The sequence below is a fragment of the Salvia hispanica genome, chromosome 5, assembly GCF_029641045.1.
Source record: "Salvia hispanica isolate PSC_SH4W2 chromosome 5, Shi_PSC_v1, whole genome shotgun sequence".
Taxonomy (NCBI): domain Eukaryota; kingdom Viridiplantae; phylum Streptophyta; class Magnoliopsida; order Lamiales; family Lamiaceae; genus Salvia; species Salvia hispanica.
Genome location: NC_142696.1, coordinates 29,756,467 through 29,780,054, shown reverse-complemented (window position 1 = coordinate 29,780,054; position 23,588 = coordinate 29,756,467). Strand labels below are relative to the sequence as shown.

The following is a 23,588-nucleotide window of genomic DNA, read 5'->3' as shown; positions in this document are numbered from 1 at the left end:
TCTAAAACATGTATATAAATAAAGTAGTGGTTAATCAATAATTATAGTAAATTAAAAAAAAAGCAAAAATAATAATACATTGAGCCAATAGAAAATGGACATGTATCCTTTGCCTTCCACTTTATGTTGGGCCGGCTGACAAGACCCTAAATTGAAAGTTGGGTTAGGTTATTTAATTTTTGCTTTATTTTTATTTCTTTCTGTTTTGTCTTATGTGTTTGCCCCGGCCCCATCTCAAAGTCACGGTTTGGTTTGGATTTAGTATTGTGACGCATTTCCTTGTATTATGTATGTATATTTGTGGAGTATTTTATTTTTTGGTTTGACCATAGGTGTTCCCCGACTTGGGGAATTGGTCGAAAGTCTCTTAGTGGGTGACGGGTTTGAACACGTGAGCCCAAGGTCACCACAATCTGCCATGTCAATTGTGATACAACGCGTTGGTTGGGGAGTTTATTGAGTATGCATTTTACGTGAGCATCTTATGTAAGCATGTTTGATACACTTTAAACGTTTATTGCCGTTTTTCCCCATATTTCTTGTTTTTTTTTTATCCTCCAATTTATCCATAAATCATCTATAGATATTCATTCATAAAAAAAAATTCACACCAAATTCTCAAATTTTGCACTCTCTCCCTAATTTTCTCTCCATATTCTCTCTCTTACTTTACCAAGTATTTATTAATTCACGTGTCGTCCCAAATTTCCCTATTTATATTCCGTCCCACAAAAATATGCATTTTTGTTTGGTCACTAATTTTAATGCATAATTTGTAAAAGTAAGAGAGAGATAGAAAGAAAAGTAATTAATGTATTACTCCCTTCGTTCCCTCATAGTCGAGGCGGAACTTTTTGACATGGAGTTTAAGAAAAAGATGTTTAGTATGTTAAGTAAATAGATAAAAAAAAGTAAGAGAGAGAGAGAAAAGTAGAAAGATTAGGGTAGAATGTGAATAAATAAGAGGGGGTAAAGCAAGAGTGAAAAAAGTGTTAATTATTACTCCCTCCGTTCCACAATTGGAGTCACCTTTGGTGTGGCACGGATTTTAAGAAATGTAAAGAATAGTAGATTGAAAAAGTTTGTGGAATATGTGGTGCACTTTATTAGTTTTATAGTAGCATGTGAGTGAAGTGAGTTAATGGAATTTAGGACCTACTTATCATTTATGGTAAAAGTGAAATGTGACTCTTATTGTGGGACCGAAATGACAAAATGTGACTCTTACTGTGGGATGGAGGGAATACTATGCAATAAAATAACTCAACTATGGGGGAACTTTCCCAAAAGAGGAAAATTACTCGACTATGAGGAAATGGAAGGAGTATTGTTGGAGGAATGATTGGAAAGTCGTACTCTTGTAAGATAGGCTAATAGAAAGAGTGCATACTCTGTTGGAACAAAGGGGTAATATTTAGTTCTTCCAATCTCCGTGCATCCTAGGTTTCTAGTATATCTTTGCCTTCAATGGAAAAAGACTACATCCTCTATAAAATACTCCATTTGCTTTTCAACGCGGTATTTCATGTAGTGTTGTTTTATGAGTTAATGAAAAGAGAATACAATAAAATAGAAAAAACTAGAAATAGTACTCCTTATTTTTGTTTTAATAATGTTTCATTCTTAATTGGACAATTCAAAAAGAAAACGTTTCAATAGTGGGCAGAGAGAGTTATATAAGTACGAGTTGGGATGACCAGGGACGGATCCACCTTAATATAAGGTGGGGCAAATGCCCCTCCTCAACTATTTTTAACATATGCTATTTTTTTTCCAATTTTGCATTTTTTTCTTAAATTTCTTTATATTTGCCCCTTCTCATATTCATAAATTTCCCTTACATATAATTTTGCCCCCGTCCATTTATATTCCTGGATCCGTCCCTGGGGACGAGCCTTTAGGCATTATGGAATAACATCTCAATATTCCTTGTTTATTTCTTTAGCAAATTATTGTCTCATCAATGTGTACATGTATGTACATGTGCAAGAGTGAGTGAGAGATTTAATCCAAAGCTTCTTGTCATCACGTTAAAATCGTCCTAGATATTTGATCATTACACAAAATACATGATGTATAATCGATTACTAAAAGTATACACAAAGATCAATGAACTGAAGTTTTTGTACATAAATAGCAACTACAATCAACAAATTATTGCCACAAATTAGCTATATATCTATTTACATGGGTCAATGAAGATGCTCATGGTTGACTAAAGATGGGAATTCATATCAAAAGAATAGTCTATCGTTGTAGAGAATTAATATAAAAAGAGTACTTATTTAGTTTATAAACCTCATTATCTATTGCTTTACACACTTAGGCCATGTTTGGTTGTCAGGATTTTGTCTGAGAAAGTAATCTGATTCCTTCAATTTTAAATTCCTGTGTTTGTTTCAGTTTTTAATCAAACTGGGAAAGTAATCAGAATCCGAGAACAAGAAAAGTTAGTACAATTTTTCAGGATTCTGAATCCTAGCTTTTCTTAGTTATTCTTTTTCCCAGTTTTAGAATTCTTACATATATAATGCAATATAGTATAGTTTTATTATTATTATTATTATTATTATTATTATTATTATTATTATTATTTAGAAAATTTTAAAAATAATTTAAAAATATAAATCATACTACTTAATTTTAGAAAATAAATAACTATGATTAAAATTATCATAATTATAACTTATTTTATAATAATTCATAATAATAATTAATAATTTATTAAATAATTTAAATATAATTATATAAAATAAATCGTATGATAAATAATTATTATTTTTTTTATAAATTAATAATTGATCAATAAAGTTATAGTGTAATTTTCAGTTATTAAATTTATTCACTTATAACATCCTTAAATATTAGAATTATAATACTAATTATATGTATTATTTTATATTATGATAAATAATCCATATTTAATCTATCCATTGTAATAATAAATATAATAATATAATTATTATTATTTGTAATTAATAGTTTATTAAGAATTTTATATTATTATTCTTTTTTATAATTCTTTTTTATAAATAAAAAATAATAAGTATATTTTTAGTTTGGTGTTTAAATTAAATATAAATTTAAAATCTTGATATTTTCCAAACACAGGAAAGTAAAGTTACTAGGAATCATATTCCCGGGATTCATTTTCCCAGGAATCATTTTCCTTGCCAACTTTACTTTCCCGTCGACCAAACATGGCCTTAATGTTAAATAACACTAGAGTCCTTAACAATCAACCTTCTTAAAAGTCAATGTAATCATTGGTCGTGACTGACTTCTTTACTAGGCCACCCCTTTCCTAATAGACCACATTAGTCACATACACAACTGACTTCTTTACTGCTTCTTCCGTCCCATAAAAGATGTCACACTTTCCTTTTTAGTTTGTCCTACAAAAGATGTTACATTTCCCTTTTTGAAAAGTTCTCTCTCACATGAATATAAAAATTATATTTTCCCTCTCTATTTAACACACAAAACAAAACCTCCTAAAATTTTGTGCCATCGCATAAATGTGACATCTTTTGTGGGACAGATGGAGTATAATGTACTCCCTCCGTCCCCGAATAAGAGTTACTAATTTTCATTTTGGTCCGTCCCCAATTAAGAGTAGCATTTCACTTTTACCATAAATGGTAAGTAGGTCCCACATTTTACTAACTCATTTCACTCTCATTTTATTATAAAACAAATATAAAAAAGTGGGTCACACATTCCACTAACCTTTTCAACCAACTTTTTTTTACATTTCTTAAAATCCATACCCGATCAAAATGCTACTCCTAATGAGAGACGGAGGGAGCAAGTATAACTGATAAGGATAAAGAACTCATTTGATATATATGCTCTAGTTTACACACAATTTACACGAGACTTCACTGGTGACCATAAGATCCACTTATGTCCATCAACATGACAAGAAATATAGGTCTATTTCAAAGCATTATTTCAAGATTCAACAGAGGGAAAATGATGAGGTTTGATTGGTGGGCGAGACAATTTATTTTATTAGGCAGTAACCATTTCCTATTACATCATTATCCAATTCTACAGCATGAATTGCAACCAAAGGTACAACCAATTGAAGCAAAAGCTACTAATAAAAATGCACCAGTCCCCCCTTCTCAATTCAAAGCCTAGACTTACAAGTTCATAACTGAATCTCAACACAGTGAAATTTGTCAACAGGCATGTCCGCCAAGTCGAACGTGAGCAAGCCCGACCCAGCCTCGTACTCAAACTCCACCGCAGCCGATCCCACCGTGCACTTGCTAGGCTTCACCGACGAATAGGCGCCGAATCGGCCACAGCCCTTCACCTCCATGTAGACAGTGGACTCCTCGTATTTCAACCCCTCCAGTGCCCCGCCACCGTTGAACATGTCGATGAGGCCTAACGGGGCGAAGGAGGAGGCGGAGGAGAGCGTCTTCACGGGCGTGACCGTGAAGACCTCGTGGTCGAGCACCTTGAGCGAGACGGGCAGGGCCACGTTGTACTGCAGCGTGAGGAGAGTGGCGCTGCGCTGGGCGTAGACAGCCACGTTTCCGTCCCAGTGGTCGTCGACCGCGGCCTCAGCTATGAGGTGGACGTCGCGGCCCCTCACGTACCCTGTGATCGCCTCCGAGTTGGTTTGGTGGAAGGTGTTCTTCCTCTCCTCACTGTTCCACGCCGCGCCTTGGCAGTTGTACACTCCCACCACTCCGCTGTATTTGTTCATGTTCCATATCTTCAACAAGCTGCCATCCAATTCAAACACCCTCAACATTTAATCCACTACTTTTTTTTAACAATTTCTACAATCCAAAACAGAGTAAGTTGAAATATGAACCTGATGCCATCGCGGGCGGGGTCGGAGAAGAGGCAGTCTTTGGTGGGGCGGCCGGGGAGGCGGGCACGGAGGATCGAGCCGTCGGGCAAAACGAGCTTCCTTAGAAGATCAAAGTTGTGCTTCCCAGGCGCATCACTGTTACAATTCAGCATGTTATAACTATTTGTTGAAGAAATGGTTGTGCAATAATTGATTGGTTAAAACATACTACTATCAGTCATATTTTCTTAATTGAACGAGTTCTAATAAATATCGCATTTCACTTTTACTACATTTAATAAATGGATCCGAGATACCACTAACTCATTTCAACCCTTATTTACTAAGTATAAAACTATAAATAAAAGTAGATCCATAGTCACAAAATCAAACAATTTCTTCAAATATATGCCGGTCAGATATGAAACATTTAATGATGAGCGAAGGGAGTACCTGACGTAGACAGGTCCGCCGCTTATAGCCCTGGCGGAGCCGTGGTACTCTGCCGCAGGGTGGAGAGAATGGAACATATCCCAGTCAGTGAGCATCACTTCCCCAAGGAAAACACTGTTGTAGGCCACCGCTGCGATGTGGATCGTGTGCGAAATCGGATCTCGCGGGTAGAAATCATCTGAGGCTCTCACTATAGCAGTCTGTTTTGAACTGCAATAATTCAACATATCAGCGATTCAGCTCATATACCAACAAAAATACATATGGAGTACTCGAAATCAGAAGAGAAATACCAGTAAAGCGATTCGAGGTTGTGGCTCATGCAGGCAATGCATCCGTTATCAGGGAAGTTCCTGGCAACAGATGCATCAAGAGCCTGATGATACTGCTTCGTGATCTCGACCCTGCCCCCAAGGCCAGCCCCAAGGGTCTCAAGAATGCACTGTGCATCAACCTTGACTCCATCAATCCCCGCAGCGGCCAAGTAGCTATGGAGCTCGTTGTAGAACCTGTACACATTTTTAGGATTAACAAGTCCTAAGCCTTCAATTTTGATAGCATCAGTTTTCCACCCTGGCTCGTTCTCCATCACTCCCTTGCAAAGCTCAGGGTACTGCATCGCCGGATCGTAGTGCTCCATCTCCTTCACCCCGGGCCTCACCCCGCCCCAGTACCCCGTGATCGCGTGCCACACGTACACGTATTTCAGATCGTGCTTCTCCTTCGCGATCTTCACGATGCTCTTGATCCCGGCCACTGGATCCTGCTTTTGGAACTTGGCGTTTTCCTTGATCCCGGTGAGCCTCTGCAGCTTTGGCGCGCCCAATTCACTCTCCTTCTCCTTCTCCTTCTCCTTATCCGGCTGGTCTGATTCGGTCGACTGCCAGCCGTCGTCGATGATGACGAATTTGGGGGGCGCCCCGCCGGCCTTGAGGCTCTCGAGGCCGGCCTCGACGCCCTCCTGGGTCACCTCTTGGTAAAAGGCGTCCCAGGTGCACCATCCGAAGTAGTCCACGATGCCGGGGAGCTTCTTCTCGGTACGGAGCTTAAACGTCCCGAGCTGAAGCTTCACGGCGTTGATGGCCTCGTGGATGGTGGCGAAGGGGTCGGTGCCGGATCCGATGTAGACGGAGTGGGTGAAGGCGGAGGCGGTGGCTGCGGCGTCGCCGCTCTCGATGCAGAGCTCGAGGTCATCGGCGGGGCCGCCCTGGAGGCAGGCCTTGAAGGGGCCTTCGATGAGGGGGAGGAAGACGGTGTAGACGAGCTTGTTCGCGTCGTCGCCGTCGAGGTCGGACTCGAGGTGGGAGCCGTCGTTGGACTCGACGAGGAGGAATTGAGTCTCGAGGGGGATGTCGCGGCCGCGGCTGCCCATCCGCTGCGCCATCCACCACAGCTTGAAGCGGAAGCAGGCTAGGAACCGAACCTCGCGGATCGTACCCAGCGAGATGACGTGGCGGCTGCTCGCCTGGTCGAAAACCGCCCCCAGAAAAACCCCCTCCGCCGCGGCGCTCGATGTCGCCACCACATTCTCCGGCACGTCGGTCAGGATCGTGCGGTCCTTCACCACCAGCTTCCTCTCGGCGATCCGAACCGCCGGCGTGATCGTCATCGTTGACTGTAAAATCAAACCAGAAAAAAATTCATCAGCACGAGCTCAGATTCAACTCATTCCAACTATGTAACAGAACATGCATACCTTGAAATTAACTAAAACGGAAAATTAAAATGAACGATGATGAGAAGAGGGGATGTAGGGTGGAGAAGAAGAGTGGATTGAGAGGGGTATTTATAGCAAGGAGTGGCGAGATCTGATGTCCATTGCAGCAGAAGATGATTGCTCTGGTGTGGAATGCACCTGCTTCTTATTTTCTTTTTTTTTTATATTCTTGTTGGAAGAGTTAAATCCAACGGTAGAAATGAGGATCGTGCATCGAATTGGTCGATATCCTAACCGTCAAATGAATTTCATCAGCACATGACACAATTTTTCACCTACCAAACTTCTCACCCTCACGGACTAAAGTCTAAAATATTTCCCACATTATTCACATACATTATTATTTTGTTTTTATTTTATTTTTAACTGCCAATGATATTGCATCCTTGCTAACCCGATCAGTGATAGCTTGTGGTAGTTACCGGATGCGGGTACCCACACCGTAAACTTGCGATACCCACACTCTTACTACTGTCCGTGTACTTTTTATTTTCCCTATTGTTCCATAAAATATGAACATTTTCATTTATAGAACCATAAAATATGAGCATTTTTATTTATAGAAGATTTTCATCAACTCATTACTCATACATATTAATTTTTTTACTATTCCTTCCATCCCACAAGAATATGTATTCTTTCCTTTTTAGTCCGTTCCACAAGAATATGCACTTTCTAATTTTAGAATTCTTTTTTCTCTACACATTATCCACTAACAACATTTTAATTACTTTTCCTCTCTACCTTTATCTTATTTTACCAATATTGTATTAAAAATCGTGCCAAACCCAAAGTCCATATTCTTTAAGGACGGATGGAATACATTTTATACTACTATGGTCCATCATTGCAACTCATTAAACGCTACTGATAAAGATATAGGTCTCACGTCCACTAACACTACTTTAACTATCCTTCTATTCCTCTTTTTATTTTACCAATTGTGTACTCCATTAATTTTCATACCATTTCAAATGGTTATACTTTTATGAGACAGAAATAATACTTTTTTTAAAATTTGTTTACTAAATTAAGTAAAATGAATTATGCAAATTAGCATAAACAAACTAATTTGTTACGGGCACGGTATATGCCTCTGACAAATATTGGAATCTATACCAATATCAACTAAACAAGTTCTAGGAGAGTCGAGAAGGAATAATCTATAATTTTGCGATTACGGGTTTTATTGTCATTAGTTGATTAAGAATTTTTTTTCACAACTTTTTTTCGATATTAAAGTAGATTGATTTTTTTTTCGATATTAAGCATATCAGGCCAGGTGTTAGTAGATTTTGATATTTGAGTAAATTAATATTAGGGGAAGAATATTTCATGGTGTTTTGTGTATCATTTCACAAATTCACAATTTCCACATTGTGAATTGTGATTGTATATTATTCATAATTGAATCAGAGAGTATGAGTCTAATGTTAAAACTAAATAATTAAAAGAATAATTACTAATCAGGTCTTGATATGACAATTATTAACCTTAAAATGGATATAGCCGACTCTAACCGGATATTAATATTACTGCAGAGTTTATAATATTTGTTAAAATAATTTTTATTTTTTTACAAAAATATTGTATCATGTCGTAGAGCTGCATTCTTTGACTCACTTTTTATAAAGAACTGTAAATTTGGTATTCGATGAATGCAAGATTCATATTTGTGAATCTTCACGAAATATTTGCGAATCTTCACGAAAAATAGATATTTCATTTTTCTTTTTATAGTCTCTGGGCTATGATTTTAATTTATTAAGATATTATTTTCATTTTTTTATGCTATTTCTTTCTTATTCTACCCTTGTAGACTTGTAGTTTTAATAAAGGGTAAATATGACTATTCTATTTAGTTTTAGGGTAAATTGTCTCAAAAATCGTTAACTTTCACAAAAGGCTGAAATTTCCCGTGAACTTTAAAAGTTGCACGAAAAATCACAAACTTTGCTCCCGTATGCAAATTTCCCGAGTCAGGTATTTCGGCTAAGTAGAGTGCTGACGTGTGGAAGTGTCTGACGTGGATGATGCTGTGGACGCTGATGTGTGCAATGACATGAATTTAAATTTTATATTTTAAAAATCTGATTTTGAAAGGCAAAACCCCCCAAATTGAACTTTAACACATCTGACCCGAACATCAGAATTAAACATCAAACATACGCTTTCTTCTGCATAGCGCGGCGACGCGACCTCTTCCCCGACAACGACCGTGACGGCGACGGCGACCGCAACATCCGATGGTGCCGGCGACTCGGTAAGTTCCGCACTCCGTAACCTCCGCTGATCGAATCTGACTTTCAAGAAATCTAACCTCGTTTTTGTCGAAATTGTCTGGATGGTGACTTTCAGATGGTGATGTTCGATTTAGTTCGGATGGTGATGTTCTCTTGATGCAGATTAGCGCAATTTTTCAGAGAGATCAGCGCGATTTTTCTCGTTTGATGAAGATAAAAATTGTAACTTTTTTTCCTCCGGAAACATACGTATTGAAATATGAAGTTTTTTAATAATTTTTTTGTAGCATAACACAAAATGACGTAGTTTTGTGTTCCGGCTGCCTAGTCACGCTTCCGGCTGCCACATAAGATAAGTTAATGCCGAAAAAATTCAGGGTCGGGTCACTCGGGAAATTTGCACAACCCAACAAAGTTTGTGATTTTTCGTGCAACTTTTAAAGTTCACAGGAAATTCCAGCCTTTTGTGAAAGTTGACGATTTTAGAGGCAGTTTACCCTTATTTTTATTTCTCTCTTCTCTAGCTGCTCTCTTATTCTCATATTTCTCTTTCTTAGCATATGTTGTGAAATAAAAATAATATTAGACCTACTTCCGAGATATAATCTCAAAATATATAGTTCAGATTTTTAACGTTGGTTGATAGAAAGGTAAATTATTTTTAAAAAATAAAATAATAGTACAAATGCATAAAAAAATATAAGTGTAATACTCCCTCCGTTTCACTATAATTGAATTATTTTATCATTTCTGAAAGTTTCTTCATAGTTGAGTCATTTCCTTATATAGTAACTTTTTTCTCTTTTTACTTTACTCTCTCTTACTTTATTCTCTCTACTTTATTCGCTTTATACTTTATTCTCTCTACATTTTCCTCTCTCTTACTTTTTTATCTATTTATTTAACACACTCAATTATTATTTCAAAACTCCGTGCCGAAAAGTTTTGCTTCAACTATGGCGAAACGGATGGAGTACCTTCCTAAATATATTTTCCATTGGAAAAGAGTTTTTCATGAAATGAAGACAAATATGATAGTTATAAGATTTTACTTCTCCATTGATGGAGAGGTGAAGATATGGAAAAATGTATAATACCTTCTCAAATACCTTTATCAAGCCCTTGGAGAATAATTTTTAATAAAAGAAAAAGTAAATATAGTAGTTATATGACTTTACCTTTTCATTTACTTCTCTCCTTGGAGATGCTCTTATAATAATAACGGAAAAAGAAATTTTTTAAAATAGAAATTTTTTATTATTATTGGATGAACATAAAAGAAAAGAATTTTTATTTTTAGAGACAAACGGAGTACTATTTGGTGAATGCAATATTCATATTTGTAGTACTCTAATGAAAGTAAATTGAACCAGATGTCTCTAGACTAAGATTTTAACTTATTTAAGATAATTTTTCATTTTTTTGGACTATTTGTATTTATTATCATTTCTCCATCTCTTTTCTCATTGCTCTCTGATCATTTTATTCCTCTCTCTTAAAACAAAATCTTAGAACTCATTTAGGGATATAGTCTCAAAAATATTTCTATATACATATTTTAAATAATTCAAATTATATAACTCTTCTACATTATTCTCTTTCTTATATTACTATCTATTCATCTTAACTATTTTATCACTCTTCATTTTTATAAAATAAGTGCAGAAAAGAAACGACTCAACTACCATGGGACGGCGGAAAAACTATGTAATGTTAGATTATAGAAATCTATATTTATATATATTTAAAACTAAAATATATGTGTGTAAAATTACAAAGTGAAAATAAAAAATAATTAATTAAATGATAAGTTTATATGTTCTTTAAAGATTAATAAAATAAAGAAATAGTACATTTATTATTTTAAAATAAGTTTGTGCGTGAAATTAAACATAAAATATTAATTCAATGAAAAACATAAGTTGACTTTTAGCATGGAATAAGGTTATTAATTAATAAGAGAAATGAGAATTAAGAAAAAAGATAAAAATAAATTGAAAATTGTCAAATTTGTCTTCGATTCGTAAAACAAGAAGGTAATAGTCAAAAAAAGTGAAAAACACGCCAAATGAAAATCTGTCCAAAAATCTATAGTGAAATTCATTTTCACAAAATATTGTTTTTTTAATTAATTGAAAAGGCTCGAGCCGATAGGAGGCGAGCAAAAGTTCAAGAGAAGCAGTCAAAAGCTATCACGCAAAGAACCAACAAAAAAAAAATAGCAACCCGATCATGTCCCAATAACAACCCAACAACATTCCAACAAAAAAAAAAAAGCAACCACAGCCAATTACAAAGCCTAAGAAACCCATGCAGCAACAAAACACGAGCAGAATCCAAAACGGAAGGTTGGGAACCGGGGGCACAAACCTAGTAAACACCTTCCACCCAAAATCTAATATTGTTCACTTGATCGCTCGACAGCTTCGTTGTGGAAGAGTTTTAGACACCCACATCTATTCTACACCATAAGTTGCCAAAAAAGTCTTCTGTTTTCGATCTTCTAGTCCGGCTCAAACTTTAGGAAAGTCATTTTATTCAGTATATTCTAAATCGACCAAGCTATGATATAAAAAATAGAGGTCCAAACTTTTTTATTAGACTTTTGGAGAAGGGTGCCCAACCGCAAGAGAAAACATACCATCGGATCCTTAGAAAGGCATATAAATATATTCCATCTATCATAAATATAGTACCACAATTAGCTTGAGATTTTCTTCCCAAATTATTGTAAATATGAATCTTGTGTTCATTAGAGATAAAATTATAGTTCAACTCTTTTTTATTACACAGTAACAATTTTTTTTTACAACAGTCATTAATTACAACAAGTGTAAGTTTCATTTGGACTAATCATATGACAAATAACTTCTTACAAGTTACAATGAGTATAAAAGTAGAAATGAGTAAGAACGATGTGGTCCAAAATAAAAGCATCCGAGTAGATATAATGTGTGATTAAAATACAATATGATAAAGTAAGTCTGAATTATACAGAATTAGGTGGGTGGAGTGGAATGCAATGGACCTAACTCCTACTTTTGATATAAATAAATTGACCGTGATAATTGTGAACTGACTTAGAGAGTGACTAATTAATAAAATGACGTAAAATATATTAATGGATTTATTAGTTTTAATAGAATCATTCATTCCCTAATCCGAATCCGGATCAAGCTAATTTTGTTGGGGTTGGATTATGAAAACGATTGATCAATAAAAGTGTGCTTGCTTTTTGGTAGGGACATATTTAATATGACCACTATGTTTTGTGTGGTCGTTTCGTACTACCAAAGGGGAAATTACAATTTAATTCTAAATAAACACATTCATAAAAAAATCAACTAGTTGGTACAAATTACTCCATATTTTTGTTTTTAGTACTTGTATATTGCCGACGACTGTAACTGCTCTGCAAGATCCAAATATCTCATGTTCATCTTTTAGTAATAAAAAGTGAATAATATTTCTACAAATATCAACTGATCAACATGCTTCTGAGCTTTAAGGAAATTATAAAAGTATTTCAAACTGATTAGGATAGATTTAGGTTTAAGGAAAATTCCAAATAAGCTCAGAAGCATGTTGATATGTGTAGAAATATTATTTTCCCATATTCGTGATTTATTTAAATGTTTCATTTATGCATGATATTTAAAAAATTAATGTTAAAAAATTTTTAAAAATCAAAGAGAATAAAATATCAAAGAAAAAGAAATCATTAAAAAAGAAAATGACACAAATAAAATGACCAAATGAAATGGAGTACAACTAAATATGAAGTATTACACTAAATTATCGTAAAAATATTTCATGTTCCATTTATATATATATATATACTACTAGTATAAAAGTAGGAACTAATGCTTGTCACAAATATGCTTGTTTAAATAGAACTCCTACTCCTTAATAAGAAGAAATTTACTTCATTCGTTCACGAACATTTTTTTAGTGCTTCAATATATTCGAATAGTGAGTGAAATGAGAGTCGTTCCAATTCTGTTGAATAATTAAGAATCTTGACATAATGCCTTAATATATTTTTAGTAATATATTTTTGTGTTTGATCACATGGGTATTGAACATGCTAATCTTGCTCGATCGAGTTTAAAGATTAATGCCGAAAGTCTTCAAAATGGTGGCAGGGTTTGAACTCATGACCTCAAGATCATCACAGTTCCACACTGCCAACTGCGCTACAATGTGTTGATTTTTTAGTAATATTTTATTTCTGATTAATACACCTAGTAGGGAGTGGAGTACTCTCTCCGTTCCACTTAAGATGGCCACATTCTTGAGTGGCACGAGATTTTAGGAAGTATTGTTAGGTGGAATAAAGTAGATACGAAAAAGGTAGTTGAATATTTTAATGAAGAGAGAGGAGAGAGGAGAGAGGAGAGATGGGGTTATTTCCAAAATTGGAAAGTGGTCATCTTGATTGGAACAAACAAAAAAGGAAATGTGGTCATCTTGAATGGGACGGTTGGAGTACTATTTATCATTATTAAAAAAGTACTACATATTTAAAATAAGAGATCTGTTAACTAATTAAATTAAGATTACTACCAATTTACGTAAAACTTACTCCCTCCGTTCCATAGTAATGAAGGCGTTTCTTTTCGGTACGGAGATTAAGAAAAAATGTGTTAGGTGAGTTAAAGTAAATGAAGAATAAAATGGAAAATGAAAAAAGTAGAGAGATGAAGAGAGAAAAAAGTAAAAAATAGTAGAGTAGACATGGAAAAATGTGTTGACTTTTACTAAAAAAGGAAATGATTCTATTACTATGGAACGTACCAAAATGGAAAAATGACTCTATTATTATGGAACGGAGGGAGTATTTTATTGTTGTTTACTTTAAGTACTAATAACTATTTTTATGATTTATTAAGGAATAATTTACATTAGTAATTATTATTAGATGAGCATCATTAGGGGTGGCGAAACGGGTTACCCGCGGCTATCCGCACCCGACAAGTCGGGTACCCGTACCCGATTTTAGCTAAATTGGTTGTCCCAATACCCGCCCCGTGATATACCGGGATTATCCGATACCCGTGTCAGGTATCCCGTACCCGACCCGGAATTCGAATAAAAAATTTGAAAACCATAATAATCGTCAATGTTCCCTAATTTACTTAATTAATATTGATGGTAAACTTTGAATAGATTAAGAATAAAAGTAAAGGGACTCTATAGCTAGTTACGATAAGTTTTCAATTGTATGTTCGTCGGAATATAAAAATGTTTCAAAAGAACTCTTAGAAACATTTCATTTTCTTCACTCATTTTGGAAAAATAATAATATAAATACTCTTCTCTACATTATTATCTCTCTTACTTTATTTTTTCTCCATTCTAACTATTTATTTTTAATTTTTCAAAATGAATGTGTATATGGCTATTATTATTTAACTATTTATTTTTTTCTCTAATCTAACTATTTGAAACGCCTCTATTAATATGGAATGGAGGGAGTATTAAAAATGATATAAGGCTCTAATACTAATAATAACGGGTATTAACGGGACTAACGGGTATACCCGTACGGGTAGTGGGTATACCCGCTACCCGCAAAACTCTAAAACACACTACCCGATCCCGCCCAATTTCCCGTTATCGTCGGATATCGGGTACCCGATACCCGGCGGGTAGCGGGTCGAGATGGGAATTACCCATTACCCGCTACCCATTTTGCCACCCCTAGGCATCATTGTGTTTTAAGATAACTACTACTCAAGCAATATTTTATTGCATCAACATTTACGAAATTCAGAAATTTCATGAAAATATATAATATTTTTTGTTGAAAGAGAAGAAAAAGAAATAAATGTTAATAAAAAAAAAAGTAAATTTTATAAATATATATACGTACTGTATACTCTCTTCGTCCGCCTTTAGGAGTCCCGGTTTATCATTTGTAGTCCGTCCGTCATTAGGAGTCTCGGTTCACCTTTACTATTAATGGCAGTACATCTCACTTTCCACTAAGTCATTCCACTCACATTCTATTATAAAACTAATAGTATATAAAAATGGGTCTCACATTCCACTATCTTTTCTCACCCACATTTTTTTATATTTCTTAAAACTCGTGCCGAACTCTCAGAGTTGTATATAAAGTGAAATAATCTTTTTACTACTCCCTTTCGTCCACGAAAATAGTCTCATTTTGTCATTTTGGGATGTCCACAAGAAACAGTTCCATTTCCAAAAATGGAAAGTTTCTCTCTCATACTTTATCCATTTTTGTTCCTCTCTTTTTTTTATTCTTTACATATTTATTTTATTGTTTAAAATTTCTTAAAATCCATGCCGAACTCATATAGACTCCTAATAGCGAACAAAGAGTAATATTTTTGGCCATTCTCGCTGTTCCTCTTCCTCCTACAATCTCAAAAATCTCAAAGATGACATGGTAGTACTCCCATAACCTGTAATCCGATCCACCATTGAAAATGTTATTAGAAAATCACGTATATTCATTCTATTCATAAAAAATAGTCTTATTTACAGAAGTCACATATTTTAATGAGATTGATAAAAATAAGAAAGAATAAAATAAAAGAAAGGAGCAAAAATGGATAAAGTATGAGAGAGAAACTTTCCATTTATGGAAATGGAATTATTTTTTTTGGACATTCCAAAAAGACAAAATGAGACTATTTTTCTGGACGAAATGGAGTAGTAAAAAGATTATTTCACTTTATATACAACTCCAGGTGTTAATCAGATTGATCTTTCTTCCTACCTCTTCTATTATTTTTATGGGTTTGAACTGTGAAAATTGCACAATTAAATAAATTCGCAAATTGGAATCTATATAGATGATTACGTGGATTAGATCCATTCATTGTTTTGAATATTCGTCGCATGCATAAACACATTTAATTCATGTAAAGGAATAATAAAATCCTAATAACATGATGGTTCCAACAAGAAATTTTTTAATATGAGAATTTTGAAAACTAAAAATCATACTCACTCCGTTCTATAGAAATAAGTTATATTTCATTTTTTCATCTATCCCATAGAAATAGTCTGTATCCATTTATAAAATATGATCTTCTTTTCTCTTTACTTTATTAGTGTTGGATCCCACCATCCATCCATTAATACTATTTCAACAATATTTTATTAATTTCTCTTACTTTATTATTTATGTGTCACACTATTCACTAAATATTATTTCATTTACATTTTCTCATTCTCTATTACTTTACCAGTTACGCATTAAAACTGGTACAATTATCAAATGGTCTATTTCCATGGTTTTGCAATAAACTAAAAATAAATGTATTTTTATTTTTAGTAATGAGTCCTCTTGGCTTCGACATATGGAAAAGAAAGTGAGTAGTTTTCAACGAGAATGAGACAGAAGTATTTTTTTTATAAGTATCCATGTCAGTCATGACGTGGCAGGATTGCTCCAATTTGGACGGTTGAGATTTGTTAGGCGAGATCCAAATGTTTAATAATGTTGTTTTCAAAAATATCTTTGTGACTACAATTGTCTTATTAGCTGGACTGGATAATATGAAACCAAACACGCAATGTGCGTTTAGATAATTAACCTCTTTTAGTGTTTAATAATCAGCCTCAATTATTGAACAAAAAGAAAAAATGAAAGATAAATTACAAGAAAAGTCTTTCTTGATTTGGTCTTTATAACTTGGTTCGATTTATTCAAAACTATAAAGTACTAGTATCATTTGTTGTTATATAAACATCTCGAATTGTTGATCTTTTACAATAAAAATGTGATTGGCATCTCGAATTTTTTTTAATATGGGTTGCCTTTAACTATGGCTTAATTTAACTCGACACTGATATTAAAAGAGGGGCATGTTAGGGTGCCACCACCCTTTAAAATAATATCATACCATCATTCCTAGCTAATTATTTGTATACATGGACGAATAATAAGCTGTCACGTGGCAAAAAAATTTAAAAAAATTGAAAAACTCGGCCAGCAATTTGTTGCTCTTTACACAACAATTTTTCTTGCTGTGTAACGTTTATAATATTGCTGTATAAGTGGTGTCACGGTGTCACTTTAAGAGGGATTGTCATTTTAACACAAACCTATTAAAAGATAAATATAATAGAAAGTGAATGAATAAAGGTATTGAAAATGAGTCTTTTTTTACAGTATATATTAATATTTGGTAGTTTATAACAAAATATGATGAAATAAAATTAGTAGAATGTGAGATCTATTATCAAAAATAGTAAAACAAAACAAATGAAACAATTCACTGGTGGACGGACAGAGATGGTAAAATGAGACAATTATTAATGGATGAAAGGAGTATAAAAATGTGATTGACATATTATTTTGAACGTAGGTAGATTTTTTTCATCAGTATTGGTCCTTTATTATAAAAATGTTATTGAGATATACATATATTAAAAGAATATTATCAGATTCACCAATTACCAAATTCTAATAAGGCTCCGTTTGGTACACAAATTGGAGTTGAAATTGAACTAGAATTGAAATTTAATTCAGTTCCAAAATCCTATGTTTGATAAAATAAATTGATATGAAATTGAATTTGAAGAATTTGTGCAAGCACACTATACACACTATACACTAAATACACACTCACACGCACTTTACACAAAATATACACATACATATACTGCACACAAAATATACACTTTACACAAAAATTGCAACTTTATTGATTTAAGTTAATAATGAGTATAATTATGGATAAAATTTAAATTAACAATTTCTTGATAATATATTACTTACTCCTTAGCCAACCACAAAGAAAAAATTGGATTGTTTGAATTGACAATTTTTTTTGGCATAAGTATCACATTTCCACCACATCTCTTTATTTCATCATCAATATATTGATAAAAAAGAAAGCTGATCTCATCTCATTTTATCATGTCCTTTGCAAGATGGTTGACCGAGTCTATCTTACATACTTACATAATACTCTCTCTTCGCCCGTATATATATTAGATGTGTTTTTTTTTGTCACAGACTTTTAGAAAATTGTGTTAAAAGTGAATTAACTGAAGGAAAGATGAAGTAGGAAAGAAAAAAGATAAAAAGATGAATGGAGATTAAAATAAGAGACAAAACACAGGTTATTTTTTGAAAAAAAGAAGAAATGACTCAGTTATAGTATAATAATCCAAAGAAAAATAGGATTGAGCTACAAAGAGACATATGAACTACTATATGACATGCTATAAATAAGTATTACAACTATTAATGAGTGTAACATCGTCCATCATGATCAATATTAATGCTACTTGCAGCCACTTCCTAGGTTCTTAGCCAATTGTGTCAAGACAAAAAAGAAGAAGATCACCATATACAATAACAATATTTTAGACTATAAAATAAATCTTGTCTTGTCCTGGTCTTCTTGAATTGTAATGACTTCATACAGATACTCTGTTATCCAAATTGTTTCAGCCACTTAATTTCATTTGGACAATTCTTACTTTCACATCAACAAATCATCACCACCCAATCCAAATAGTGAGTTTCCAGCACACTATGTTGGACAGTACTATGGTTTGTAATTGACGTTTTAAACACACGAGGTCTCATAATTAATTATGATGTTTTAGAACATAATTTTATCTATATAAGAACAACAGGATTAATGTACGCTTTCCACTGCAATTATTTTGAACTTAATTAAATGAGTGATATACAAAAGTCTCTGGACTATGGAGTTATCTCATAAATGGTCCATGGACTTTAAAACTATCACCAGCAGTCCATGGACTAATGGTTAATATTAAAAATGGTCCTTTTGCACTGTTTTGAGACGAAAATGCTCTTTTGAGGAGTTTTGGGGGGTTTGGGCAATTTGGTCTTTTTACATTTTTAACATTTTATATCTGATATTATTTCAGCTATGCACTAAATCTGATATTATTTCAAAATTATCATTCTTCTTCCCTTTTGTCATCCTTCACTTTGTTTCTTTATTTCAATATTAGATTTAATTTATAAAATTAAATTTTAAATTTTAATTTTTAAATATCAATAATATTTTTTTAATTAAAACTATTAATTCATAGACACTATAAATATTGATTAAAACTATTAATTTTTGTTATTTAATATAATATTCAGTTGAATTGAAGAAGTACAAAAATATAATATTAATCATGATGAAAAATAAGAGTTATTTTATTTAGCCTCCGTTCGGTTTTTAATTGCTTGTGATAGAATATATGAAGTTGACTAAAATTTTTATATAGGAGTATTTTTATTGAAATTTTCTAGTAATTTTGATTGTTTTCAAATTAATATATGAAAATTACATTAATCTTACATTAGATGCATATTTATTTCAGAATAAATCGTGTTATATGATCTATTTATGATTAAAGCTATTAGATATTGATTAAAACTAAGGCGTTGTCATATCTTATTGATTAAATATTAGACACTATCAAATATTGATTATGCTATTAATTTTTGTTATTTAATAATTTTTATAATTAAAAAATTTTATTGATATTTAAAAACTGAAATTTAAAATTTAATTTTGTAAAATTAAATCTAATAGTGAAATAAAGAAACAAAGTGAAAGATGACAAAAGGGAAGAAGAATGATAATTTTGAAATAATATCAAATTTAGTACGTAACTGAAATAATATCAGATTTAAAATATTAAAAGTGTAAAAGACCATATTGCTCAAATCCCCCAAAAGGGCATTTTCGTCTCGAAACAGTGCAAAAGGACCGTTTTTGATATTAACCCTTAGTCCAGGGACTGCTGGTAATACTTTTAAAGTTCAGGGACCATTTATGAGATAACCCCATAGTTCAGAGACCATTAAAATAGTTCAAGGCGTTTAAGATCCTGCATTGTTATTATTTACTTATTACACTATCTATATATTGTAGTGTTGCCACTTGCTAATGGATTAAAATTTTTTTTGTTGTGTCTTACAGTCTTTATGGTTGTAAAAATATGATGAATCATATTCTTTAAAAGATGGAAAAAGGGATATACACAGAAAAGGAGGCTCACATGAATAGCATTTTAGATATAATAAAAAACACAATCTATATAAAGTCAGGAATAAATCATAATAATATGCACTTTGGATTGTACACGAGTTTTAGTGCACAATTGATAAAGTTAAAAAGATGTAGAGGAAAAGTAGTTAAAGTATTATTAGTAGAAACTGGGTCCACCTAATTAGATGGAAGAGAATTTCTAAAATTAGAAAGTGCATATATTCTTGTGGGACAAACTAAAAATAAATGAGTGCATATTTTTAGAGCATCCCCATCCGTGCTCTTAAATAAGAGCACAGAGGTGGGCCCGAACCCACTTTTACTCCTTGTCCTTAGGCAAGAGCACAACACCACATCCGTGCTCTTCCACAATGACAAGCTCAAGGGTCCTACTATTCTATTATTCAATTTAAATACTTCAATTACTAAAAACATTTCTACAATATAAAAATACATTAAAAAATAAAAATTACATAATTAAAATACTAAAAATAAAAATTACATAATTAAAATCCTAAAAAATAAAAATACATAATTAAAATCCTAGAAAATAAAAAAATACATAATTAAAATCCTACAAATTAAAAATTACATAATATTTAATGTTGAAGTGAGAGTATTTATAGATGAAAATGTGAATTTTGAGAAAAAAAATTGAAAAATAAATTAAAAGTGTGTAGAAAACGGATATAATTTATTGGGAAGTGGGAAAATATTTTTTTAATTTAAAAATAATTTTTTAAATTAAATTTGAATTTTAAAAAAAAATAAATAAAAAGAATTTCCAATGGCTAAGCTGTTGGCCAATCACAGCCCGCCACGTCGACCTGCTCAGCGGCACGGACGTGATCTTAGCTAAGAGCATCGCCCTGCCGCTGGCAAGGACGGACAAGCTGAATTGGTGGACGAGCGGTGTCCCCGCCGCTGGCACGAACGGACGGGGTACCGCTGCGGGTGCTCTTATGGGACAGAGGAAATATTATATATTGAAATATTGATCGGAGTTATAAGTCTAATAAACATACTACTAGACATGTTATATTTTCGCTTAAGCCACCACAGCCCGCCGCTGGCTAGACATACTACTAGACATGTTATATTTGAATTTAAAAAAAATAAAAATAAAAAGAATTTCCAATGGCTAAGCTGTTGGCCAATCACAGCCCGCCACGTCGACCTGCTCAGCGGCACGGACGTGATCTTAGCTAAGAGCATCGCCCTGCCGCTGGCAAGGACGGACAAGCTGAATTGGTGGACGAGCGGTGTCCCCACCGCTGGCACGAACGGACGGGGTACCGCTGCGGGTGCTCTTATGGGACAGAGGAAATATTATATATTGAAATATTGATCGGAGTTATAAGTCTAATAAACATACTACTAGACATGTTATATTTTCGCTTAAGCCACCACTTACGAAATAAAAGACTATTTACTTTACAATGAACAAAATCACACAAAAAGTTATGCAAACCGAATTCGACACTGGAACGTGACTCGTGAGGCAATTGATTTGCTAACACACAAAAAATATAACATCATGCTCGGCTAGATCGAACCTAGTTTAGTTTATTGTCTTGTCTTAAATCGTTTCATTAAACAATAAATTTTTTATATTGAAATAATAACTTTTATTTTGAAATTCACAAGAAGTGTCACTCTTCGTTGGAGATATAAAATAGGCTAAGTGAATAGTTACTCATTCATATAAACAATAATTTTTGTTAACAAATAAAAATACAGTAAAGGCCAAATATGATCCCTAACATATGGCCGTTTTATCAATTTGGTCCTTAACATTATCATTTTGATTATTTGGTCCCTCACAAATAAACTCGGACCCGAATCGGTCCTCACTTAACAGAATCGTCAAAAAATAGACGATGATTGCAATTTGACTATATTAAATTACTAATGGTAATTATTTATACCTAATTATAATTATTAATTCCTATTAAATTACAAATTATTCATTTCAATTTGCAACTGATATTATCTTTTTTCCAATTTTGCTAATAGGAAAAGAATTATAATTAGGTATAATTAATTACCATTAGTAATTTAATATAGTCAAATTGCGGTCATCGTCTATTTTTTGACGGTTCTGTTAAGTGAGGACCGATTCGGGTCCGAGTTTATTTGTGAGGGACCAAATAATCAAAAAGATAATGTTAAGGACCAAATTGATAAAACGGCCATATGTTAGGGACCACATTTGGCCTTTACTCATAAAAATATCATTTGTACCTATTATATATTCCAATTTTTCATTTGACTAACCTTTATTTATTGTCATACTTTACTTTTATATTTTTAATAGTGAATCACACGTTACACTAACTCATTTTATTCACATTGTATTATAATACTACTCCCTCCGTCCCAAGGTATTAGACCAACTTTCCTTTTTGGAATGTCCCAACATATTAGACTCATTTCTTTTTTTAGCAAAAAGCATCTATCTTATTTTATTCTCCACCTACTTTTTTCTCTCTTCTCTCCCCTACTTTTTCCCTCTCTCATACTTTACTCTCTCCACTTTAACTATTTAAATATCACTTCCTTAAATCATGTGCCCAAAAGAAGTGAGTCTAATACTTCGGGACGGAGGGAGTATTAAATTTTATTCGTCTCACTCTAAATGACACATTTTCATTTTTGTATGTCTCATTCTGATTGAAGCCAGAAACATCATTGTCTCTATTTTTTACTCTCTTCACTCAACTCACAAAATAAAACTGCATAAAAACTTGTACTCATAGAATAAAACTGCATAAAAACTTGTACCGAATCAAAATGTTTACTTTGAATGGAACAAAGAGAGCAAGAGTATATAAAAGCAGGAGGGATGAATCCGCACCCACTTTTCATTACATATTTTAATAACAATAATTTGGAATAAAGAAATATTTGTGGATGAGAAAAACGAAGATCGACAGCACATATGGGGTAAAGTGCTAAAAGACAAAGATAAAATGATTGTGTCATCTGATGGAATCTTTTTCCCGAATTTTCGGCAGATCCACACTCACTTTTGTGCAGTTAAAAAAAAATCAGAGCACATGAATTGTGTAATCTTGTGCACGTGAACATGCAATAGGACACAGTTCTACATTTTTAAAACTTTTCTCATTCCGACATTAACATACTACTCTTTTTAATTTTAATGAAATGGGTTAGCTTTAAATTTAAAAAGATTGCTGTGATGATTGTTGACAAAGAATGCAGTTGCATTTGGTGCATGTGTGGTATTGCTGAAGATGGGGTAAAAAAAGTGACGCATTTTAGAGGACCTATAACGCAGTACAAAATGGGCTCGGTCTCGTCCCGCCCAGGTGTGAGCCCGAGTTGCG

General features: G+C 33.3%; 1 protein-coding gene across 1 annotated transcript; it reads right to left on the bottom strand.

Annotated features, from left to right (window-relative positions):
• Positions 1–3,984: 3,984 nt before the first annotated feature.
• On the bottom strand, positions 3,985–7,123 carry LOC125188250 (putative galactinol--sucrose galactosyltransferase 6). The gene is made up of 5 exons (XM_048085018.2): positions 6,963–7,123; positions 5,560–6,881; positions 5,267–5,476; positions 4,835–4,969; positions 3,985–4,742 (listed from the first exon to the last, which is right to left on the bottom strand). Exons 2-5 carry the CDS (start codon positions 6,873–6,875, stop codon positions 4,157–4,159), a joined length of 2,247 nt encoding a protein of 748 aa, XP_047940975.1. The 5' UTR covers positions 6,876–6,881; positions 6,963–7,123; the 3' UTR covers positions 3,985–4,156.
• Between the last annotated feature and the right edge of the window lie 16,465 nt (positions 7,124–23,588).